At 48.1% G+C, this 18735-nt stretch overlaps 1 protein-coding gene across 3 annotated transcripts in view; it reads right to left on the bottom strand.

The window, feature by feature from the left end:
* fyco1a (FYVE and coiled-coil domain autophagy adaptor 1a) overlaps positions 1–13102 on the bottom strand; it is a 353805-nt gene extending 340703 nt beyond the window's left edge. For 2 of the 3 annotated variants that reach the window (XR_011947883.1, XM_072509960.1), the window contains exons 1-3: positions 13028–13102; positions 12864–12938; positions 10565–10650 (exon numbers count right to left, since the gene is read on the bottom strand). Coding sequence is in view for 2 of the 3 variants with exons in the window: in XM_072509960.1 (XP_072366061.1) it covers positions 10565–10619 (55 nt within the window). In the remaining variant the exon portion in view is untranslated. The other variant, XM_072509962.1, reaches the window with a different exon arrangement.
* Between the last annotated feature and the right edge of the window lie 5633 nt (positions 13103–18735).

The raw sequence follows: 18735 nt of genomic DNA, 5'->3' as shown, positions 1-18735 counted from the left end.
ACATCCATCAGCTCTAATCAGAACATCTTTCTATTCTTGCTCTCATTTTCTGCACCAGTTCATCACTAGTTGCAAAGCTCAACACTCAAGAAGCTGAACACTATCCAGGACAAGGCAGCCCACTTGACTGGCATCCCACCCATAAACATTCACTCCCTCCACCACTGACGAACAGTGGCAGCAGTGTATACCACCTACAAGATGCACTGCAGGAGCTCACCAAGGCTTTTAAGACAGCACCGTACAAACCCATGACTTGTACCGTATAGGATATGGACAGCAGACACATGGGAACACCATTAACTAGAAGCTCCCCTCCAAGCCACTCACCATCCTGACTTGGAAATTTATCACCGTTCCTTCACTATCACTGGTTTCAAATCCTGGAACTCCCTCTCTAACAACACTGAGAGTGTACCTACACTACATGGATTACAGCAGCTTAAGAAAGCAGCTCTCCACCACCTTCACAAGGGCAATTAGGCATGGGCAATAATTGCTTGCCTGGCCAACGTCACCCCACCTACATCCCTTGAACAATATTTTAAAAATTCTCAAAAGGTGAACACTGTAAAACAAATCATTTCCAATGCATTCTGGTTGGGGGGGAAGCACTAATTTAACACCTTATAGTGCAGATATCCAGGTGCCTCAATAGTAATTACTTGCATACACAACATTAAAAACCCCTTCCCTCCACTTTATCAGGGTAATACCAACAAATCTCTTACTTTAACAGTCCAATGCCAACTGTGACACTCGATTGACACCTTTCATCTAATTCACTCAATTGTGTTGCAGAAGAAAGTGATGCACAATGCCCACAAGGGGCAAAGCACTGGAGGGGAATACCTCTGACGTTCAGCTCCTTCCTGTTAATGTTGGAATCCTATCACTGTGAAGTATATCGCTCGTTGTAAGTTAGTAAGAGCAGCTGTTACAACCGGAGAAAGGTTCTGGGAAGAAACCAGAGCATCCAGAGGAAACCCACGTAGACACAGGGAGAACGTACACTCTGCACAGTGACCCAAGCCGGGAATCGAACCTGGGACCCTGGCACGGTGAAGCAACAGTGCTAACCACTGTGCTACCGTCCCACAGGATCTTCAGGTGAGACAGGGGAGGGTGTAAAAGCGGACGTTGTGTCATATTATTGAGGGTAGCCATGATGTGGAGATGTCGGCGTTGGACTGGGGTGAGCACAGTAAGACGTCTTACAACACCAGGTTAAAGTTCAACAGATTTGTTTCAATTCGCTAGCTTTCAGAGCACTGCTCCTCCCGCATGTGAATATTCACCCGAGGAAGGAGCAGTGCTCCGAAAGCTAGTGAATTGAAACAAACCTGTTGGACTTTAACCTGGTGTTGCAAGACTTCTTTCTATATTATTGAACAGTCAGTTACTGCCTGCTGCCTGTGTTGTTTAAAATGTTCTTACAGGCCTGTGCGAGACTGCTGCCAGTGGCATGGGGGTATAGGCCAGCTGCATGTGCAGGCCACATGGGTTGGGGGAGTAAGGTATGATGAAAGTGAAGGGCATGGGCCTAATAGGCTGGGTGGATGAGACCCTGAAAGAGAAGCCAACACGGTGCCCAGCCTGGCAGGGGGAGGGAATATGCCCTCCAACACTTTGGAGACTCATGCTGGTCAAACTAACTGGTCCCCATGACTTGACTCTTAACAATGTCAGCTGCCGGACTTCCGGGTGCGGCGATGACCAGCTGAGTCGCACGTTTCTGCAGCTCCCTGTGAAACGGACTTTTGGGCTCTTGATAGGAGCCCCAACGGCAATTTTGACGGCTAAAAACACTGTGCGGTAAACCAGAAGGGAATCCCCCCTGGATACGGATGGAAAAAGGAGGAGAGAGTGGCCAGATTGCAGTGGATCCTTTAGAACAGCGGCAAGGAAGGCAAGCAAAAACCAAGATGGCGTCGGAAGGTGGCAGTTTAACATGGGGCCCTGAACAACAAGAGTTCTTGAAATGCTGTGTGGAAGAGATCAAAAAGGAAATGAAGAAAGAGCTGTTGGCCCCGATACTACAGGCGATCGAAGGGCTAAAGGAGGAACAAAAGACCCAGGAGCGGGAGCTTCGGGTCGTGAAGGCAAAGGCAGCCGAGAATGAGGACGATATACAGGGCCTGGTGGTGAAGACGGAGACGCAGGAGGCACATCAGAAACGATGTGTGGAAAGGTTGGAGGCACTGGAAAACAACGCAAGGAGGAACAACCTGAGGATTCTTGGTCTTCCTGAAGGTGTGGAGGGAGCGGACGTCGGGGCATATGTGAGCACGATGCTGCACTCGTTAATGGGAGCGGAGGCCCCGGCGGGTCCGTTGGAGGTGGAGGGAGCATACCGAGTGATGGCGCGAGGACCGAGAGCAGGAGAAATTCCCAGAGCCATAGTGGTGAGATTCCTCCGTTTTAAGGATAGAGAAATGGTCCTTAGATGGGCGAAGAAAACTCGGAGCAGTAAATGGGAGAACGCGGTGATCCGCGTTTATCAAGACTGGAGTGCGGAGGTGGCGAGAAGGAGGGCGAGCTTTAATCGGGCCAAGGCGGTGCTTCATAAAAAGAAGATAAAATTTGGAATGCTGCAACCGGCAAGACTGTGGGTCACATATCGAGGGAGGCACCACTACTTTGAGACGGCGGATGAAGCGTGGACTTTTATTGTGGAAGAAAAACTGGAATGAGCGGGTTATTAAAAAGAACGTTCGAACAAAGTGGTGGGGCGAATGTGGGGGGCAAAGAGGGGTTTTATGTACTAATCCTGCGATGTGGTAACTTTTCTCTCTCCCACAGGTGGTGATGGGGGGAGGTGGAGGAGATGGGGCGTTGGCCATTGGGGGGCGGGGCCAAGGGAGAAGCGCGGGCTTGGTTCCCGCGCTATGATAATCATGGCGGGAATAGAGAAGCAGGAAGGAGGGGGCGTCGCACGGTGCGAGCCGAGGTCACGGGGGGAAGCCGAGGTCAGCCAGAGTTTGCTGACTTCTGGGAGCAACATGGGGGGAGTAATTACGCTAGCGGGGGATCTAGCGGGGGGGGGTGGGAGGGGGGAATTACTGGGTTGCTGCTGCTGGGGAGAGGGGGGAGCTGGTATGGGAGAGGATGGGCGGGGGGGCACCGCCTGGGGGAGATACAGCTGCGTGGGAACCGGGTGAGGAGCTGGAAAAAGGTGATGGCTAATCGACAAGGGGGGGGGGGGGGGGGGGGGGGGTAGGAAGCCCCCCAACTCGGCTGATCACGTGGAACGTGAGAGGGCTGAACGGGCCGATAAAGAGGGCACGGGTACTCACACACCTTAAGAAACTTAAGGCAGATGTGGTTATGTTACAGGAAACGCACCTGAAACTGATAGACCAGGTTAGGCTACGCAAAGGATGGGTGGGGCAGGTGTTCCATTCGGGGCTAGATGCGAAAAACAGGGGGGTGGCTATATTAGTGGGGAAGCGGGTAATGTTCGAGGCAAAGACTATAGTGGCGGATAACGGGGGCAGATACGTGATGGTGAGTGGCAAACTACAGGGGGAGACGGTGGTTTTGGTAAACGTATATGCCCCGAACTGGGATGATGCCAATTTTATGAGGCGGATGCTAGGACGCATTCCGGACCTAGAGATGGGAAAGCTGATAATGGGGGGAGATTTTAATACGGTGTTGGAACCAGGGCTGGATAGGTCGAAGTCCAGGACTGGAAGGAGGCCGGCAGCAGCCAAGGTACTTAAAGATTTTATGGAGCAGATGGGAGGTGTAGACCCGTGGAGATTTAGCAGACCTAGGAGTAAGGGGTTCTCGTTTTTCTCCTATGTCCATAAAGTCTACTCGCGAATAGACTTTTTTGTGCTGGGTAGGGCATTGATCCCGAAGGTGAGGGGAACGTAGTATACGGCTATAGCCATTTCGGATCACGCTCCACACTGGGTCGACTTGGAGATAGGGGAGGAAACAGGAGGGCGCCCACCCTGGAGAATGGACATGGGACTAATGGCAGATGAGGGTGTGTGTCTAAGGGTGAGGGGGTGCATTGAAAAGTACTTGGAACTCAATGATAATGGGGAGGTCCAGGTGGGAGTGATCTGGGAGGCGTTGAAGGCGGTGGTTAGAGGGGAGCTGATATCAATAAGGGCACATAAAGGGAAGCAGGAGAGTAAGGAACGGGAGCGGTTGCTGCAAGAACTTTTGAGGGTGGACAGACAATATGCGGAAGCACCGGAGGAGGGACTGTACAGGGGAAGGCAAAGGCTACATGTAGAATTTGACTTGCTGACTACAGGCACTGCAGAGGCACAATGGAGGAAGGCACAGGGTGAATATGGGGAGAAGGCGAGCAGGTTGCTAGCACACCAATTGAGGAAAAGGGGAGCAGCGAGGGAAATAGGGGGAGTGAGGGATGAGGAAGGAGAGATGGAGCGGGGAGCGGAGAGAGTGAATGGAGTGTTCAAGACATTTTATAAAAAATTATATGAAGCTCAACCCCCGGATGGGAGGGAGAGAATGATGGGCTTCTTGGATCAGCTGGAATTTCCCAAGGTGGAAGAGCAGGAAAGGGTGGGACTGGGAGCACAGATCGAGGTAGAAGAAGTGGTGAAAGGAATTAGGAGCATGCAGGTGGGAAAGGCCCCGGGACCGGATGGATTCCCAGTCGAATTCTATAGAAAATATGTGGACTTGCTCGCCCCGGTACTGACGAGGACCTTTAATGAGGCAAAGGAAAGGGGACAACTGCCCCCGACTATGTCTGAAGCAACGATATCGCTTCTCTTAAAGAAGGAAAAGGACCCGCTACAATGCGGGTCCTATAGACCTATTTCCCTCCTAAATGTAGATGCCAAGGTCCTGGCCAAGGTAATGGCAATGAGAATAGAGGAATGTGTCCCGGGGGTGGTCCACGAGGACCAAACTGGGTTTGTGAAGGGGAGACAGCTGAACACGAATATACGGAGGTTGTTAGGGGTAATGATGATGGCCCCACCAGAGGGAGAAACGGAGATAGTAGTGGCGATGGATGCAGAGAAAGCATTTGATAGAGTGGAGTGGGATTATTTGTGGGAGGTGTTGAGGAGATTTGGTTTTGGAGAGGGGTATGTTAGATGGGTGCAGCTGTTGTATAGGGCCCCGATGGCGAGCGTGGTCACGAATGGACAGGGATCTGCATATTTTCGGCTCCATAGAGGGACAAGGCAGGGATGCCCTCTGTCCCCATTATTGTTTGCACTGGCGATTGAGCCCCTGGCGATAGCGTTGAGGGGTTCCAAGAAGTGGAGGGGAGTACTTAGGGGAGGAGAAGAGCACCGGGTATCTTTGTATGCAGACGATTTGCTACTATACGTGGCGGACCCGGCGGAGGGGATGCCAGAAATAATGCGGATACTTGGGGAGTTTGGGGATTTTTCAGGGTATAAATTGAACATGGGGAAAAGTGAGTTGTTTGTGGTGCATCTAGGGGAGCAGAGTAGAGAAATAGAGGACCTACCGTTGAGGAAGGTAACAAGGGACTTTCGTTACCTGGGGATCCAGGTAGCTAAGAATTGGGGCACATTGCATAGGTTAAATTTAACGCGGTTGGTGGAACAGATGGAGGAGGATTTCAAGAGATGGGATATGGTATCCCTGTCAATGGCAGGGAGGGTGCAGGCGGTTAAGATGGTGGTCCTCCCGAGATTCCTCTTTGTGTTTCAGTGCCTCCCGGTGGTGATCACGAAGGCTTTTTTTAAAAGGATTGAAAAGAGCATCATGGGTTTTGTGTGGGCCGGGAAGACCCCGAGAGTGAGGAAGGGATTCTTACAGCGTAGCAGGGATAGGGGGGGGCTGGCACTACCGAGCCTAAGTGAGTATTATTGGGCCGCTAATATTTCAATGGTGAGTAAGTGGATGGGAGAGGAGGAGGGAGCGGCGTGGAAGAGATTAGAGAGGGCGTCCTGTAGGGGGACTAGCCTACAGGCTATGGTGACAGCCCCATTGCCGTTCTCACCGAGGAACTACACCACAAGCCCGGTGGTGGTGGCTACACTGAAGATTTGGGGACAGTGGAGACGGCATAGGGGAAAGACTGGAGCCTTGGGGGGGTCCCCGATAAGAAACAACCATAGGTTTGCCCCGGGGGGAATGGATGGGGGATATGGAATGTGGCAAAGAGCAGGAATAACGCAACTGAAAGATCTGTTTGTGGATGGGAAGTTCGCGAGTCTGGGAGCGCTGACCGAGAAATATGGGTTGCCCCAAGGGAATGCATTCAGGTATATGCAACTGAGGGCTTTTGCAAGGCAACAGGTGAGGGAATTCCCGCAGCTCCCGACACAAGAGGTGCAGGACAGAGTGATCTTAAAGACATGGGTGGGGGATGGTAAGGTGTCAGATATATATAGGGAAATGAGGGACGAAGGGGAGACTATGGTAGATGAACTAAAAGGGAAATGGGAAGAAGAGCTGGGGGAGGAGATCGAGGAGGGGCTGTGGGCAGATGCCCTAAGCAGGGTAAACTCGTCGTCCTCGTGTGCCAGGCTAAGCCTGATTCAGTTTAAGGTATTACACAGGGCACATATGACTGGAGCACGGCTCAGTAAATTTTTTGGGGTGGAGGATAGGTGTGCGAGGTGCTCGAGAAGCCCAGCGAATCATACCCATATGTTTTGGTCATGCCCGGCACTACAGGGGTTTTGGATGGGGGTGACAAAGGTGCTTTCGAAAGTAGTAGGAGTCCGGGTCGAACCAAGCTGGGGGTTGGCTATATTTGGGGTTGCACAAGAGCCGGGAGTGCAGGAGGCGAGAGAGGCCGATGTTTTGGCCTTTGCGTCCCTAGTAGCCCGGCGCAGGATATTGCTAATGTGGAAGGAAGCCAAGCCCCCGGGGGTGGAGACCTGGATAAATGACATGGCGGGGTTTATAAAGCTAGAGCGGATTAAGTTCGTCCTAAGGGGGTCGGCTCAAGGGTTCACCAGGCGGTGGCAACCGTTCGTCAAATACCTCGCAGAAAGATAGACGGAATGGGAAAAAGAAGGCAGCAGCAGCAGCCCAGGATCGGGGGGGGGGGGGGGGGGGGGTAAAATAGGTCATTGTTATTTGTGTTGTTATAATATTGTGTAAAGGATGCACAATGTACTGTGTTGGTTGACCAAAAGTTTTCAATAAAATATTTAATTAAAAAAAAACAATGTCAGCTGCCCGCAGTTTCAAAGTCAAGAAATCCCAAATAGTTCAAAGTCAAGGAATGTGCTGAAAGCTCAGGGTGCAAGGACACTTGGGAACATGGGATCCAGAGGGATTGGGCTTGCCTATGTGCCGGACCCCAGCACCTGCCACTGAGCATCCATTAACCCCCAAGGCAGACATCACTGTCCAATGGACCCTGTCCGTGAAAGCCATTGTCACAACAGATGTAGGTTGAGAGGTGGTAGATTTAGAACTAGGATGAGGAGGAACTACTTCTCGCAGGGGGTGGTGAATTTGTGGAACTCGTTACCCCATAGTACGGTGGAATCTGACTCATTAAATGATTTCAAGAAGAAGAGACATCTATCTGATTTTAAAAATGGTTAAAGGGACATGGAGAACAGGTGGGGAGGTGGATTTGAGACCGGGAAGAGATCAGCCATGATCTGATTGAATGTCGGAGCAGGCTCGAAGGGCTGAATTGCCCACTTCTGCTCCTAATTCCTATGTTCCTACGTAAAGAAGGACGATATCTTAGAAAGACTTCAAATGTGGCTTTGTGGGTAGAGTTTAAGAATAAAAGGGGGCAGTCACATTGTGTAATTTCAAGGAGGAATTAAATATAGCTCTTGGGGCTACAGGGATCAATGGATTTTTTTTTTGGGGGGGGGGGCGCGGAGAGGCTGGATCAGGTTATTGAACTTGATGGATCAGCCATGGTCATAATGAATGATGGAGGAGACTCGAAAAGCCGAATGGTCTCCTCCTGCTTCAATTTTCTATGTATTGCTGGGAGTGTATTATATGCCCCCAAATAGTCAGTGGGCAATAGAGGAGCAGATAGGTAGACAATTCACTGAGGTGTGTCAAAATAACAATAGGGTAATTATATTAGGACATGTCAACTTCCCCAACATTAATTTTGATAATCATAGTGTAAACGGTTTAGAGGGGGCAGATTTCTTCAAATGTATTCAGGAAAGCTTTTCATATCAATGCGTGGAAGGTCCAACAAGGGATGACGTAGTGCAAAATCTAATTCTGGGCAATGAAGCCAGACAGGGACAGGTGTTTGAGGTGGTAGTGGGGGAGCATTTTAATGATCGCTAAACAACACAGTACAATTTAAGTTTGCTACGGAAAAGGAAAAAGATGGTCTTCAAAAAAAATTTGTTCTGGATTGGGGGAAGGCAGATGTTATTAGCATAAGGCAGGATCTGGGCAAAGTGAATTGGGAGCAGCTTCTTGTGGAGAAAATCTACAGTGGAGCAGTGGGGCACATTCAAAAGGAAATGGGGAGAGTACAGGTGCAACATGTTCCCTTTAGGGTGAAATGTAGGAGCATCAAGCCCGGAGAATCCTGGATGTTGGTGGGTTTCCTCCGGGTGCTCCGGTTTCCTCCCACAGTCCAAAGACGTGCAGGTTAGGTGGATTGGCCATGCTAAATTACCCGTAGTGTCCATAAGGGTTGGGAGGGGTTATTGGGTTGCGGGGATAAGGTGGAAGTGAGGGATTAATGTGGGTCGGTGCAGACTCGATGGGCCGAATGGCCTCCTTCTGCACTGTATGTTCTATGTAATCTATGTAATCTATGTCTCGGAATATTCAGGACTGGACAAGAAAGAAAAGAGGGGCTTTTAGCAGGTACAAAGGGAGCAAATCAGTGGAGGCCTTAGTTGAGTATAAAAGTGCAGGGGGGACTTAAGAAAGTAATTAGGAGAGCAAAGGGTCATGAAAAAGCACTGGTGGGTAGGATTAGGGAGAATACCAAGATATTCTACAACTGTATTCAGGGAAGAGGTAAACCAGGGAAAGAATAGGGCCCATTAGGGACCAAGGAGGCAATCTGTGCGTGAAGCTGGAGGGCATTGGTAGGGCGTTAAACGTGTGCTTCACATCTGTCTTCACTCAGAAGAAAGATGCAGGTACAGAATTTGGAAAGAGGGACTGTGAGGGTCTTGAACAGTTTGACACAGGGAGTGAAGAGGTTTGGAGGTTTTGGCAGGCTCAAAAGTGAACAAATCGACAAGTCCGGACGGGTTGTATCCCAGACATCTGTGGGAGGTAAGGGAGGAAATGACAGGGACTCTGACCCAAATTTTTTAATCCCCTCTGGCCACAGGGAAGGTGCCAGAGGATTGGAGGACAGCTAATGTGGTTCAACTTTTCAAGGGTGGTAGAGGTAAACCAAGAAATTACAGACCAGTGAGTCACTCATTAGGTGGTAGGGAAACTATTGGGAGAAAATTCTGAAAGAGAAATTTAACCTCCACTTGGAGAGGCAAAATTTGATCAGGGATAGTCAGCATGGCTTTGTCAGTGAAGGTCATGCCTAACAAATTTGATTGAATTTCCGAGGAGGTGATCAGGTGTGTAGATCAGGCTGGTGCAGTTTATACAGATTTATAGTTTATCTGTCTTTGAGCAAAGCTTTTGACAAGGTCCCACATGGAAGACTGATAAGGTAAAAGCACATGGGATCCAGGGTAACTTGACAAGTTGAATCCAAAACTGGCTTAGTGGTAGGAGGCAGAGGGTGGTGTCAAAGGTTGTTTAGGTGACTGAAGGCCGGTGTCCTGTGGCGCACTGCAGGGATCAGTGCTCGGTCCTTAAGTGGGAACCCAAGTTGATCTTTCAGACTCGCCCGATTTTAGGACCAGCATGCTGCTATATTAGCTTAATCTTTATTGGGGCACAAGTCTGCTTACATTAACAATGCAGTGAAGTACTGTGAAAATCCCCCAGTCACCACACTTCGACACCTGTTCAGGTACACGGAGGGAGAATTCAGAATATCCAATTCACCTAACAAGCACGTCTTTCGGGACTTGTGAGAGGAAGCCGGAGCACCTGGAGGAAACCCACGGAGACACAGGGAGAACATACAGACTCCACACAGACAGTAACCCAAGCCAGAAATCGAACCCGGGTCCCTGGCACTGAGAAGCAACAGTGGTAACCACTGTGCTACCGTGCAGGTAATTCAAGGTGCTTTTGGGTTTGAACTTGATAAGTATTGTTCAGCTACATATTAGGCGTATCTACTGAGCCCTATGGGAGCTGGCAGTGAGAAGACAAGTCAATCCCCTCACTGCTCGGTGTTAGTGAGTGTAGTCTCCCAGGTTGGGACTGTAATTTGTCTCTGGGTTATGACAATTGGATGGGATATTGCCAAAGTCACTATTGTGAGCCTTCTGGTGAGCTGGCCTTGGAGGATCTGGAAGACTCCCCATCCGAACCCTGGAAGCTGTTCGTCTGTTTCCTTAACAGCAGAGGTGCAAGAGTCACTGAAAGCATCAAGAAAAACTTAACATTTGTCCTTCATCGAGTGATATTTGTCAACAACAAAATGTGTGTGCTTAATTCATTTACATGGGAAGTGGGATATGCTGAGAGCAAATCTAGCAATCCTTACCTTTTAAGTCTCGGATTATCCTTTGGATCTGACTTTCTCCAACAGACACTTCCATCCTTGTGGTTTCAACTCAAATTGTCTGTAACCTGCTTGATTAAAATACTTGCATGTTACAGATAATAGTGTCATAACCATGGGGCAACCAGTTACAGAGTAAAAATCTGAATGTTACGCTATTTGCTGCATACTGCATTATTTTTATCATAGAATTACAGTGCAGAAGGAGGCCATTCGGCCCATCGAGTCTGCACCGGCTCTTTTGAAAGAGCACCCGACCCAAGCCCACACCTCCACCCTATCCCCACAACTCAGTAACCCCACCCAACACTAAAGGCAATTTTGGACACTAAGGGCAATTTATCATGGCCAATCCACCTAATCTGCACATCTTTGGACTGTGGGAGGAAACCGGAGCACCCGGAGGAAACCCACGCACACACGGGGAGGATGTACAGACTCCACACAGACAGAGACCCAAGCCGGAATCGAACCTGGGACCCTGGAGCTGTGAAGCAATTGTGCTATCCACAATGCTACCGTGCAGCCCCATTTCTAACCAATATCATTGACATTTAGCTTGTCCTTCACTAGGAGAGACAGACAGCACAAGAAAATAGCAGGGACAATATCCCTTTACTTCACATAGCCATAAGGTATTCTGCTAATTCTGTGCCACATAGATAAAAGGTGATGCTGAAGGATAATCTAATAGAGGTCTTTAAAATTATGGAGGGGATTGATCGCGTAGACGAGGAAGTGTTTCCACCTGTGGATATGTCCATAAACTGGGGGGGGGGGTCATAAATAGAAGATAAAATGAAGTCAATAAAGCCTTAAGGACAAGCCTCTTACCCAGAGGGTGGTTAGCATGTTGGACTTTCGACCACAAGGAGTAGTTGAGGTGAGTAGTGAAGCTGAACGAAGAGGAAGTTCAATTAGTACATGACGGAAAAAGAAACAGAAGGGTGTTTTGGTAAACCTAGATGAAGCATGGTGGGGGAAGGCAGATGGGAAACACAAACACCAACATAGGTTGGTTGGGTTAAATGGCCAGTTTCAGTTCTGCAAATTCTACATAAAAGTGTGTCTGTTCAGCAAAGGTTCACATATGTACACAAATCTTTGAAGGTGACTGAACATGTTAATGAGGGCGTTGAAAGACTATATCGAGGACCCTTGGCTTTATAGAAGCCTTGAATACAAAAGCAAAACAGTTATACTAACTCTTTGCAAATCACTGGTTAGACTTGGCTGGTATATCACACCTAACTCTGGGCACCACACTTTAGGATGTGTACGCATAATATTGGCGAGGATATTTACCACAATGGCACCAGGGATGTAGACCTTCAGTTATCTGAAGGGACTAAAGAAAAGTTGTTCATCTTGTTGCAAAGAACAAGTGCTTACGAATCCCCACTTCCTTCTCAGCACCACTGGCAGCTAATCCTCCAGCTGTTTAGGTCCCAGCTCTGGAATTTGCTCCAAAACAAAAAATCTCTTTACCTCTCTGATCTCCTTAAAAGCTTCACTTAAATGTTACAAAAATCAGTTGGTCCCCACATTTAAGGCCCCTTCTTTGGCTCAGTGTAAAATTTTGTTTGATAACACCCCTACGGAGTGTCTCAAGATGTTTTCACTACCTTAATGACAAAATATAAATTTAAGTTGTTGAGAGGGTTACAGGGAAGCGTAATAGATGGTCAGTGTTTTGATGGAGTGGTTAGGGGAAAACGGATTCCAGTAGCAGTAAAGTTGATAACCAGAGGACACAGATCGAAGATAACTGTAAAAAGACCAGGGGTGAGATCTGAAGACATTCTTTTTCACTGGGCTGTGATGATCTGGACTGCATTGGGTGGAGAAAACAGATTCAATGCTAACTTTCAACCGGACATTGGAGAAAAACAGAAAATGCTGGAAAAACCCAGCAGGTCAGGCAGCATCTGTGGAGAGAGAAACAGAGTTAAAGTTTTGACTCCAATATGACTCTTCCTCCGCACTCATTAAACAAAAAGCTAATTCTGTTTTTCTCCGATCAAGCAGATGCTGCCAGACCTGCTGAGTTTTTCCAGCACTTTCTGTTTATATTTCAACCTCCCAGTATCGCAGTATTTAGCTTGTGCTCTAGGGGATTGGATAAACTGGACTTGTAGGGGCAAAGTCAGCAGGGCTCTGTGGAAGGGGCAGGAAAGGAACTTAACCTGTCACAGAGCCAACACAGACAGGGTGGGCCGAATGGCCACCTTCTGGTCGGGCTCTGGTGATCGGGTTCCCTCACCTCAGGCCCAATACTTACACTGAGCAGATAGGCCTCGCTCTCACTTCCTAGACAGCTCCTCATTTCCCATCAGGAAGATTTCAGGCCACAAACCTTGAAGAGGAAGGAAGAGGCAACAGGGGAGCCATTAGTGCACTCTCACTCAGCGAGACCCCCCTTCCCTTTCACAGCTGGTCACTCACCGCCCCCACCATAACCGCACCGGGTCGGCCCGCGCTGCAACCCAGCATGAAGCCAGCCCGCTGAGCGACGTGTCAGCCAGCCAATCAGCGCTGGGGCGTCACCGCCGCCTGCCGGCATCTGCCCAATCATCCGCCGAGGGGGGCGGGATTGTTCGGCTGTCAAGTTAGTGTGCGGCGCGCTGTCAACAATGGGGCCGGTCAGCTGACAGCCTGCGCCGCGCTCAGCACTGCGCTGACGGCCGGCCTGTCAATCACAGGGCCGCGAGCGAGGGCCCGGACTGTCAATCATAGGGCCGCGAGCCCCGGCCAGGCCTGTCAATCACAGGGCCGCGAGCCCGGGCTCCGGCACAGCCTGTCAATCACAGGGCCGCGAGCCCCGGCCCGGCCTGTCCATCATCGGGCCGCGAGCGAGGGCCCGGCCTGTCAATCACAGGGCCACTCGACATCTACGCGACAGGAGCAATTGACATCTATCTGCACACAGTAAACATCTTTCTGACTGATTCTCATTGCTGTTGGGAAGCACGGTAGCACAGTGTTTAGCACAGCTGCTCCAGGGTCCCAGGTTGGATTCCCAGCTTGGGCCACTGTCTGTGTGGAGTCTGCATGTTCTCCCCGTGTCTTCGTGCGTTTCCTCCCGCGGCTCTGGTTTCCTCCCACAGCCCAAACATGTGCAGGTTAGGTGGATTGGCCATGATAAATTGACCTTAGTATCCAAAAAGGTTAAGTGTGGTTACTGGGTTATGGGGACAGGGTGGAAGCGTGGGCTTAAACAGGGTGCTCTTTCCAAAGGCTGAGGTGGCCTCAATGGGCTGAATAGCCTCCTCCTGCCCTGTAAATTCTATGCAAGAATGTGGTAGAGCGACAGCAATAAAAACCATTGGTATCAGACTGGGGCCATCCAACAACATGTGTGCCATATCCGGAATTCTAAATTTAGGATGACACTGGATGAAGACCCCAAAGCAAGTTCTAATGGATCCCTCCCATCTCTAATTGTGCATGTCTCTTGCACCATTGCCTGCTGATTTATGTGGGTGATTGAGTGATCCTTTTGATAGTAACGTGTTGAGCTGCCTAACTAGTCCAGACACTCCAATATCCATCACTATCTTAAGATCACAATCGTGATGGTGCTGATACTCCACATCCTCCTAATGTTCCCACTCATTCTCCTCCAAATCCATAACCTCCTCAGGTTATTGACTCTGCCATTGTCATTCTCAGTCCAGACTCCTGAACATTTGTTTACATCAAAGTGGCCAGTAGTCTGGATTTCCCATTTACTTAAACTTTTCAGACTCATTCCTCAGCTGCCCTCATGCATGTTTTACCTACTTCCCTATTTAGACTGCTCTGACCCATGCGCAGATGTTTAGATCACTAATATAGCACAGTACTCACCGGTTTGCAAGCAACAGCTCTCAATTGACAGTTGTGTTTACTTTCATTCTCTGGTACTTACGTCCAATCTTTTCCTTATTTTGCCCTATCATTTTCCGCTGAGCAGAACCACAATAACGTGTGTCTTCCCTACTCTTAAAGCTTCTTAGATCTAACCCGTTCTTGTATTCAGGCATGTTCCTTGCACAGCTCATCCATTTTAGCAATTAGTGTGATTAGTGCTTTACTTGCTTTTATTTCATCATCTTGTACTTTCTCCACACATTGAGAGATCCACTTGGATTCCCTTTGCTTACTCACATTAATTAAGTGTTGAAAGGTAAGTTCACCACCCTCATTTGTGGCATACTGAACTGGTTCCCTCCCTAAGAGTTGGGTTACAGCCCTTCACAACCTGGAGAGGTTGTGGTATGGTTACTTTGCCTTGTTCTTTGCCTAGCCCTGGCGCCAGTCACAAATTGTTCCAGGGTTCGCTCTATCAAGAACACTCTGTCCTTATTTACTGACAATGATTTGAGTTGTCAATCCTATAACAAGGCTTCATTGTAGCATTGGAAGAATCAATCACACAATATTTAAGGAAGAGTTACCCGAATCAAGATTGGTATGACCCAATCCATGTGAAATGCTAGGGACAGCAGAAGCCCAAGAGACTTGGGGTCCGGTGTTTCACTTTGGTCCAGGTCATTCTCCAGCAAACTTAACTTGTTTCAGTTCTGTAATTATCGTATTCAAGGCTTCATTATTCGCTCAATGCTTGGAACATTCTATGGCTTTTCCTTTCACTGCCTCCTACTTCCATTCAGCTGGTTCTTCAGCTCTTTCTTACCCCTCTTGCTTTCCTCCAGGAATGTTGAACATTGCTTCATCTTCTCTGCCAATTGATTCTTCAGCTTGTTCAGAGCGAGGTTAAATTCACTTTTGCTTCTCTTTGTAATTTTTCAGAGGCACAAACATTGACCTGAGCGACACTTGTAGCATGTGAAGGTCCTTCACCAGGTCTTCCCATTCTTTGCAAAGCTTAGTTACTTCTCCTTGAGTTTTGTCACTGAACAGAGTCTCCATGAGTTTCTTTTGCTGTTCTTCCATTCTGCTGTTCGCAACAGTCTCCATTTCTTCATGGCGATGAAGGGTTACTCGACGAGTGACCCAGGATATTGCAATGGGAACATGGGTCCAAAACCTACCATCGCAGCTGGTGGAATTACACTTCAATTGCTAATTCTGGAATTGAAAGCTCATCACAGAAATGAAAGAATGAAGAAAAAATGATCCTGAAGGACAACCAGCTGTTCTTTCAGGTGTTTATTTTCTTTGTTGACCTTTTGCCAGCTGACTTTGCGTTTCAGTGCATTGCTTTGTTGCTGCTGATGGCTCCAAAACTGTTGTTGATGAAGTAATATTCAACATCTTAGTTCCTCATGTTTTGTTCCAGGGCTATGTATTGATTTTTCAAAAAGTCTTTTAAGGCTGTAACTTCTTTGAGTGCCTGTTCTGCCTCCTGTTGTGCTTGGCTGTACTTCTTTGATACAAATATTTTCCTGTAGCATTGTTTCATTTTACTTTGCGGGTCTTGGTGCTTTTGGGTAATCTCAGATAACTTTACTTTGCTCACAGCCATCTGCTCACTCCGCACTGAATTTTTTCAGCATTTTCAAAAGTTCTATGTTTTAGCTTTTCAGCTGCTTCTCAGCATTTGCGTTCTTCTGCACTAAACTCTTCGGCTTGTGCATTTGTTAAGCTGACATCATCAGCGACTTGTGTTTGCTTGAGTATTGTCTCCCTTGTCCGGAGACCTTCTGTCTCCCTCAGGGTCTTCGATCTCTCTCGCTGTGGGATTTCCTCGCCCTCCTCGGGGTGTTCTAGACCTTCCTTTGAGGTCTGCTCTCTCTGCAACTTGGGAGTTTAAAACATTTGCCAAAGCCTTTTGATGTCTCACTTGCACAGATGGTGAATTAATTGCTGCTTTAATCACAGTAGCACTTGTATATCCAACATAAGACCATAAGACATAGGAGTGGAAGTAAGGCCATTCGGCCCATCGAGTCCACTCCACCATTCAATCATGGCTGATTTCAACTCCATTTACCCGCTCTCTCTCCATAGCCCGTAATTCCTCGAGAAATCAAGAATTTATCAACTTCTGTCTGAAAGACACTCAATGTCCCGGCCTTCACCGCCCTCTATGGCAATGAATTCCACATACCCACCATTCTCTGGCTGAAGAAATTTCTCCTCATCTCTGTTCTAAAGTGACTCCCTTTTATTCTAAGGCTGTGCCCCCGAGTCCTAGTCTCCCTGCTAATGGAAACAACTTCCCTACATCCACCCTATCTAAGCCATTCATTATCTTGTAAGTTTCTATTAGATCTCCCCTCAACCTCCTAAACTCCAATGAATATAATCCCAGGATCCTCAGACGTTCATCGTATGTTAGGCCTACCATTCCTGGGATCATCCGTGTGAATCTCCGCTGGACCCACTCCAGTGCCAGTATGTCCTTCCTGAGGTGTGGGGCCCAAAATTGCTCACAGTATTCTAAATGGGGCCTAACTAATGCTTTATAAAGCTTCAGAAGTACATCCCTGCTTTTATATTCCAAGCCTCTTGAGATGAATGACAACATTGCATTTGCTTTCTTAATTACGGACTCAACCTGCAAGTTTACCTTTAGAGAATCCTGGACTAGGACTCCCAAGTCCCTTTGCACTTCAGCATTATGAATTTTGTCACCGTTTAGAAAATAGTCCATGCCTCTATTCTTTTTTCCAAAGTGCAAGACCTCGCACTTGCCCACATTGAATTTCATCAGCCATTTCTTGGACCACTCTCCTAAACTGTCTAAATCTTTCTGAAGCCTCCCCACCTCCTCCATACTACCTGCCCCTCCACCTATCTTCGTATCATCGGCAAACTTAGCCAGAATGCCCTCAGTCCCGTTATCTAGATTGTTAATATATAAAGAGAACAGCTGTGGTCCCAACACTGAACCCTGCGGGACAGCACTCGTCACCGGTTGCCATTCCGAAAAAGAACCTTTTATCCCAACTCTCTGCCTTCTGCCTGACAGCCAATCGTCAATCCATGTTAGTACCTTACCTCGAATACCATGGGCCCTTACTTTACTCAGCAGTCTCCCGTGAGGCACCTTATCAAAGGCCTTTTGGAAGTCAAGATAGATAACATCCATTGGCTCTCCTTGGTCTAACCTATTTGTTATCTCTTCAAAGAACTCTAACAGGTTTGTCAGGCACGACCTCCCCTTACTAAATCCATGCTGACTTGTCCTAATCCGACCCTGCACTTCCAAGAATTTAGAAATCTCATCCTTAACAATGGATTCTAGAATCTTGCCAACAACCGAGGTCAGGCTAATTGGCTTATAATATTCCATCTTTTTCCTTGTTCCCTTCTTGAACAGTGGGGTTACAACAGCGATTTTCCAATCCTCTGGGACTTTCCCTGACTCCAGTGACTTTTGAAAGATCATAACTAACGCCTCCACTATTTCTTCAGCTATCTCCTTTAGAACTTTAGGATGTAGCCCATCTGGGCCCGGAGATTTGTCAATTTTTAGACCTCTTAGTTTCTCTAGCACTTTCTCCTTTGTGATGGCTACCATATTCAACTCTGTCCCCTGACTCTCCGGAATTGTTGGGATATTACTCATGTCTTCTACTGTGAAGACTGACGCAAAGTACTTATTCAGTTCCTCGGCTATTTCCATGTCTCCCATCACAAAATTACCAGCGTCATTTTGGAGCGGCCCAATGTCAACTTTTGCCTCCCGTTTGTTTTTAATGTATTTAAAGAAACTTTTACTATCATTCCTAATGTTACTGGCTAGCCTACCTTCAAATTTGATCCTCTCTTTCCTTATCTCTCTCTTTGTTATCCTCTGTTTGTTTTTGTAGCCTTCCCAATCTTCTGACTTCCCACTACTCTTTGCCACCTTATAGGCTTTCTCTTTTGCAACAAGTCAATGTGGGTGAGGCGGGTTAGCATGCTTTCTGCTTTTATGTGTGCCAATTTGCTTCTCATTTTCATCCTACCAACAATGCAAAAAAGAGGGTAAAATGTGTAAGCCCTTCCCTGTCAGTACAGAGCCTCTCCATCGGCCGGTCCTCAGTTGTGCCTCCTTGTGGTGACTCACAGAAACTGGGTCCCTCTCGACCCGCGGCTCAAGCTTTGGAGGAACCTGGAGGAGGTTTGGACCCCAGACATGCAGCGTGCAGGCCCACTGCCATGTGGACATGCTCTGGAACTCATGAACCAAACTCCCAGCCATGGGTAAATAGCTCCAC

Source organism: Scyliorhinus torazame, chromosome 6, assembly GCF_047496885.1.
Source record: "Scyliorhinus torazame isolate Kashiwa2021f chromosome 6, sScyTor2.1, whole genome shotgun sequence".
In the NCBI taxonomy this organism is placed as follows: Eukaryota; Metazoa; Chordata; class Chondrichthyes; order Carcharhiniformes; family Scyliorhinidae; genus Scyliorhinus; species Scyliorhinus torazame.
This window is presented reverse-complemented; position numbering and strand designations above follow the sequence as displayed.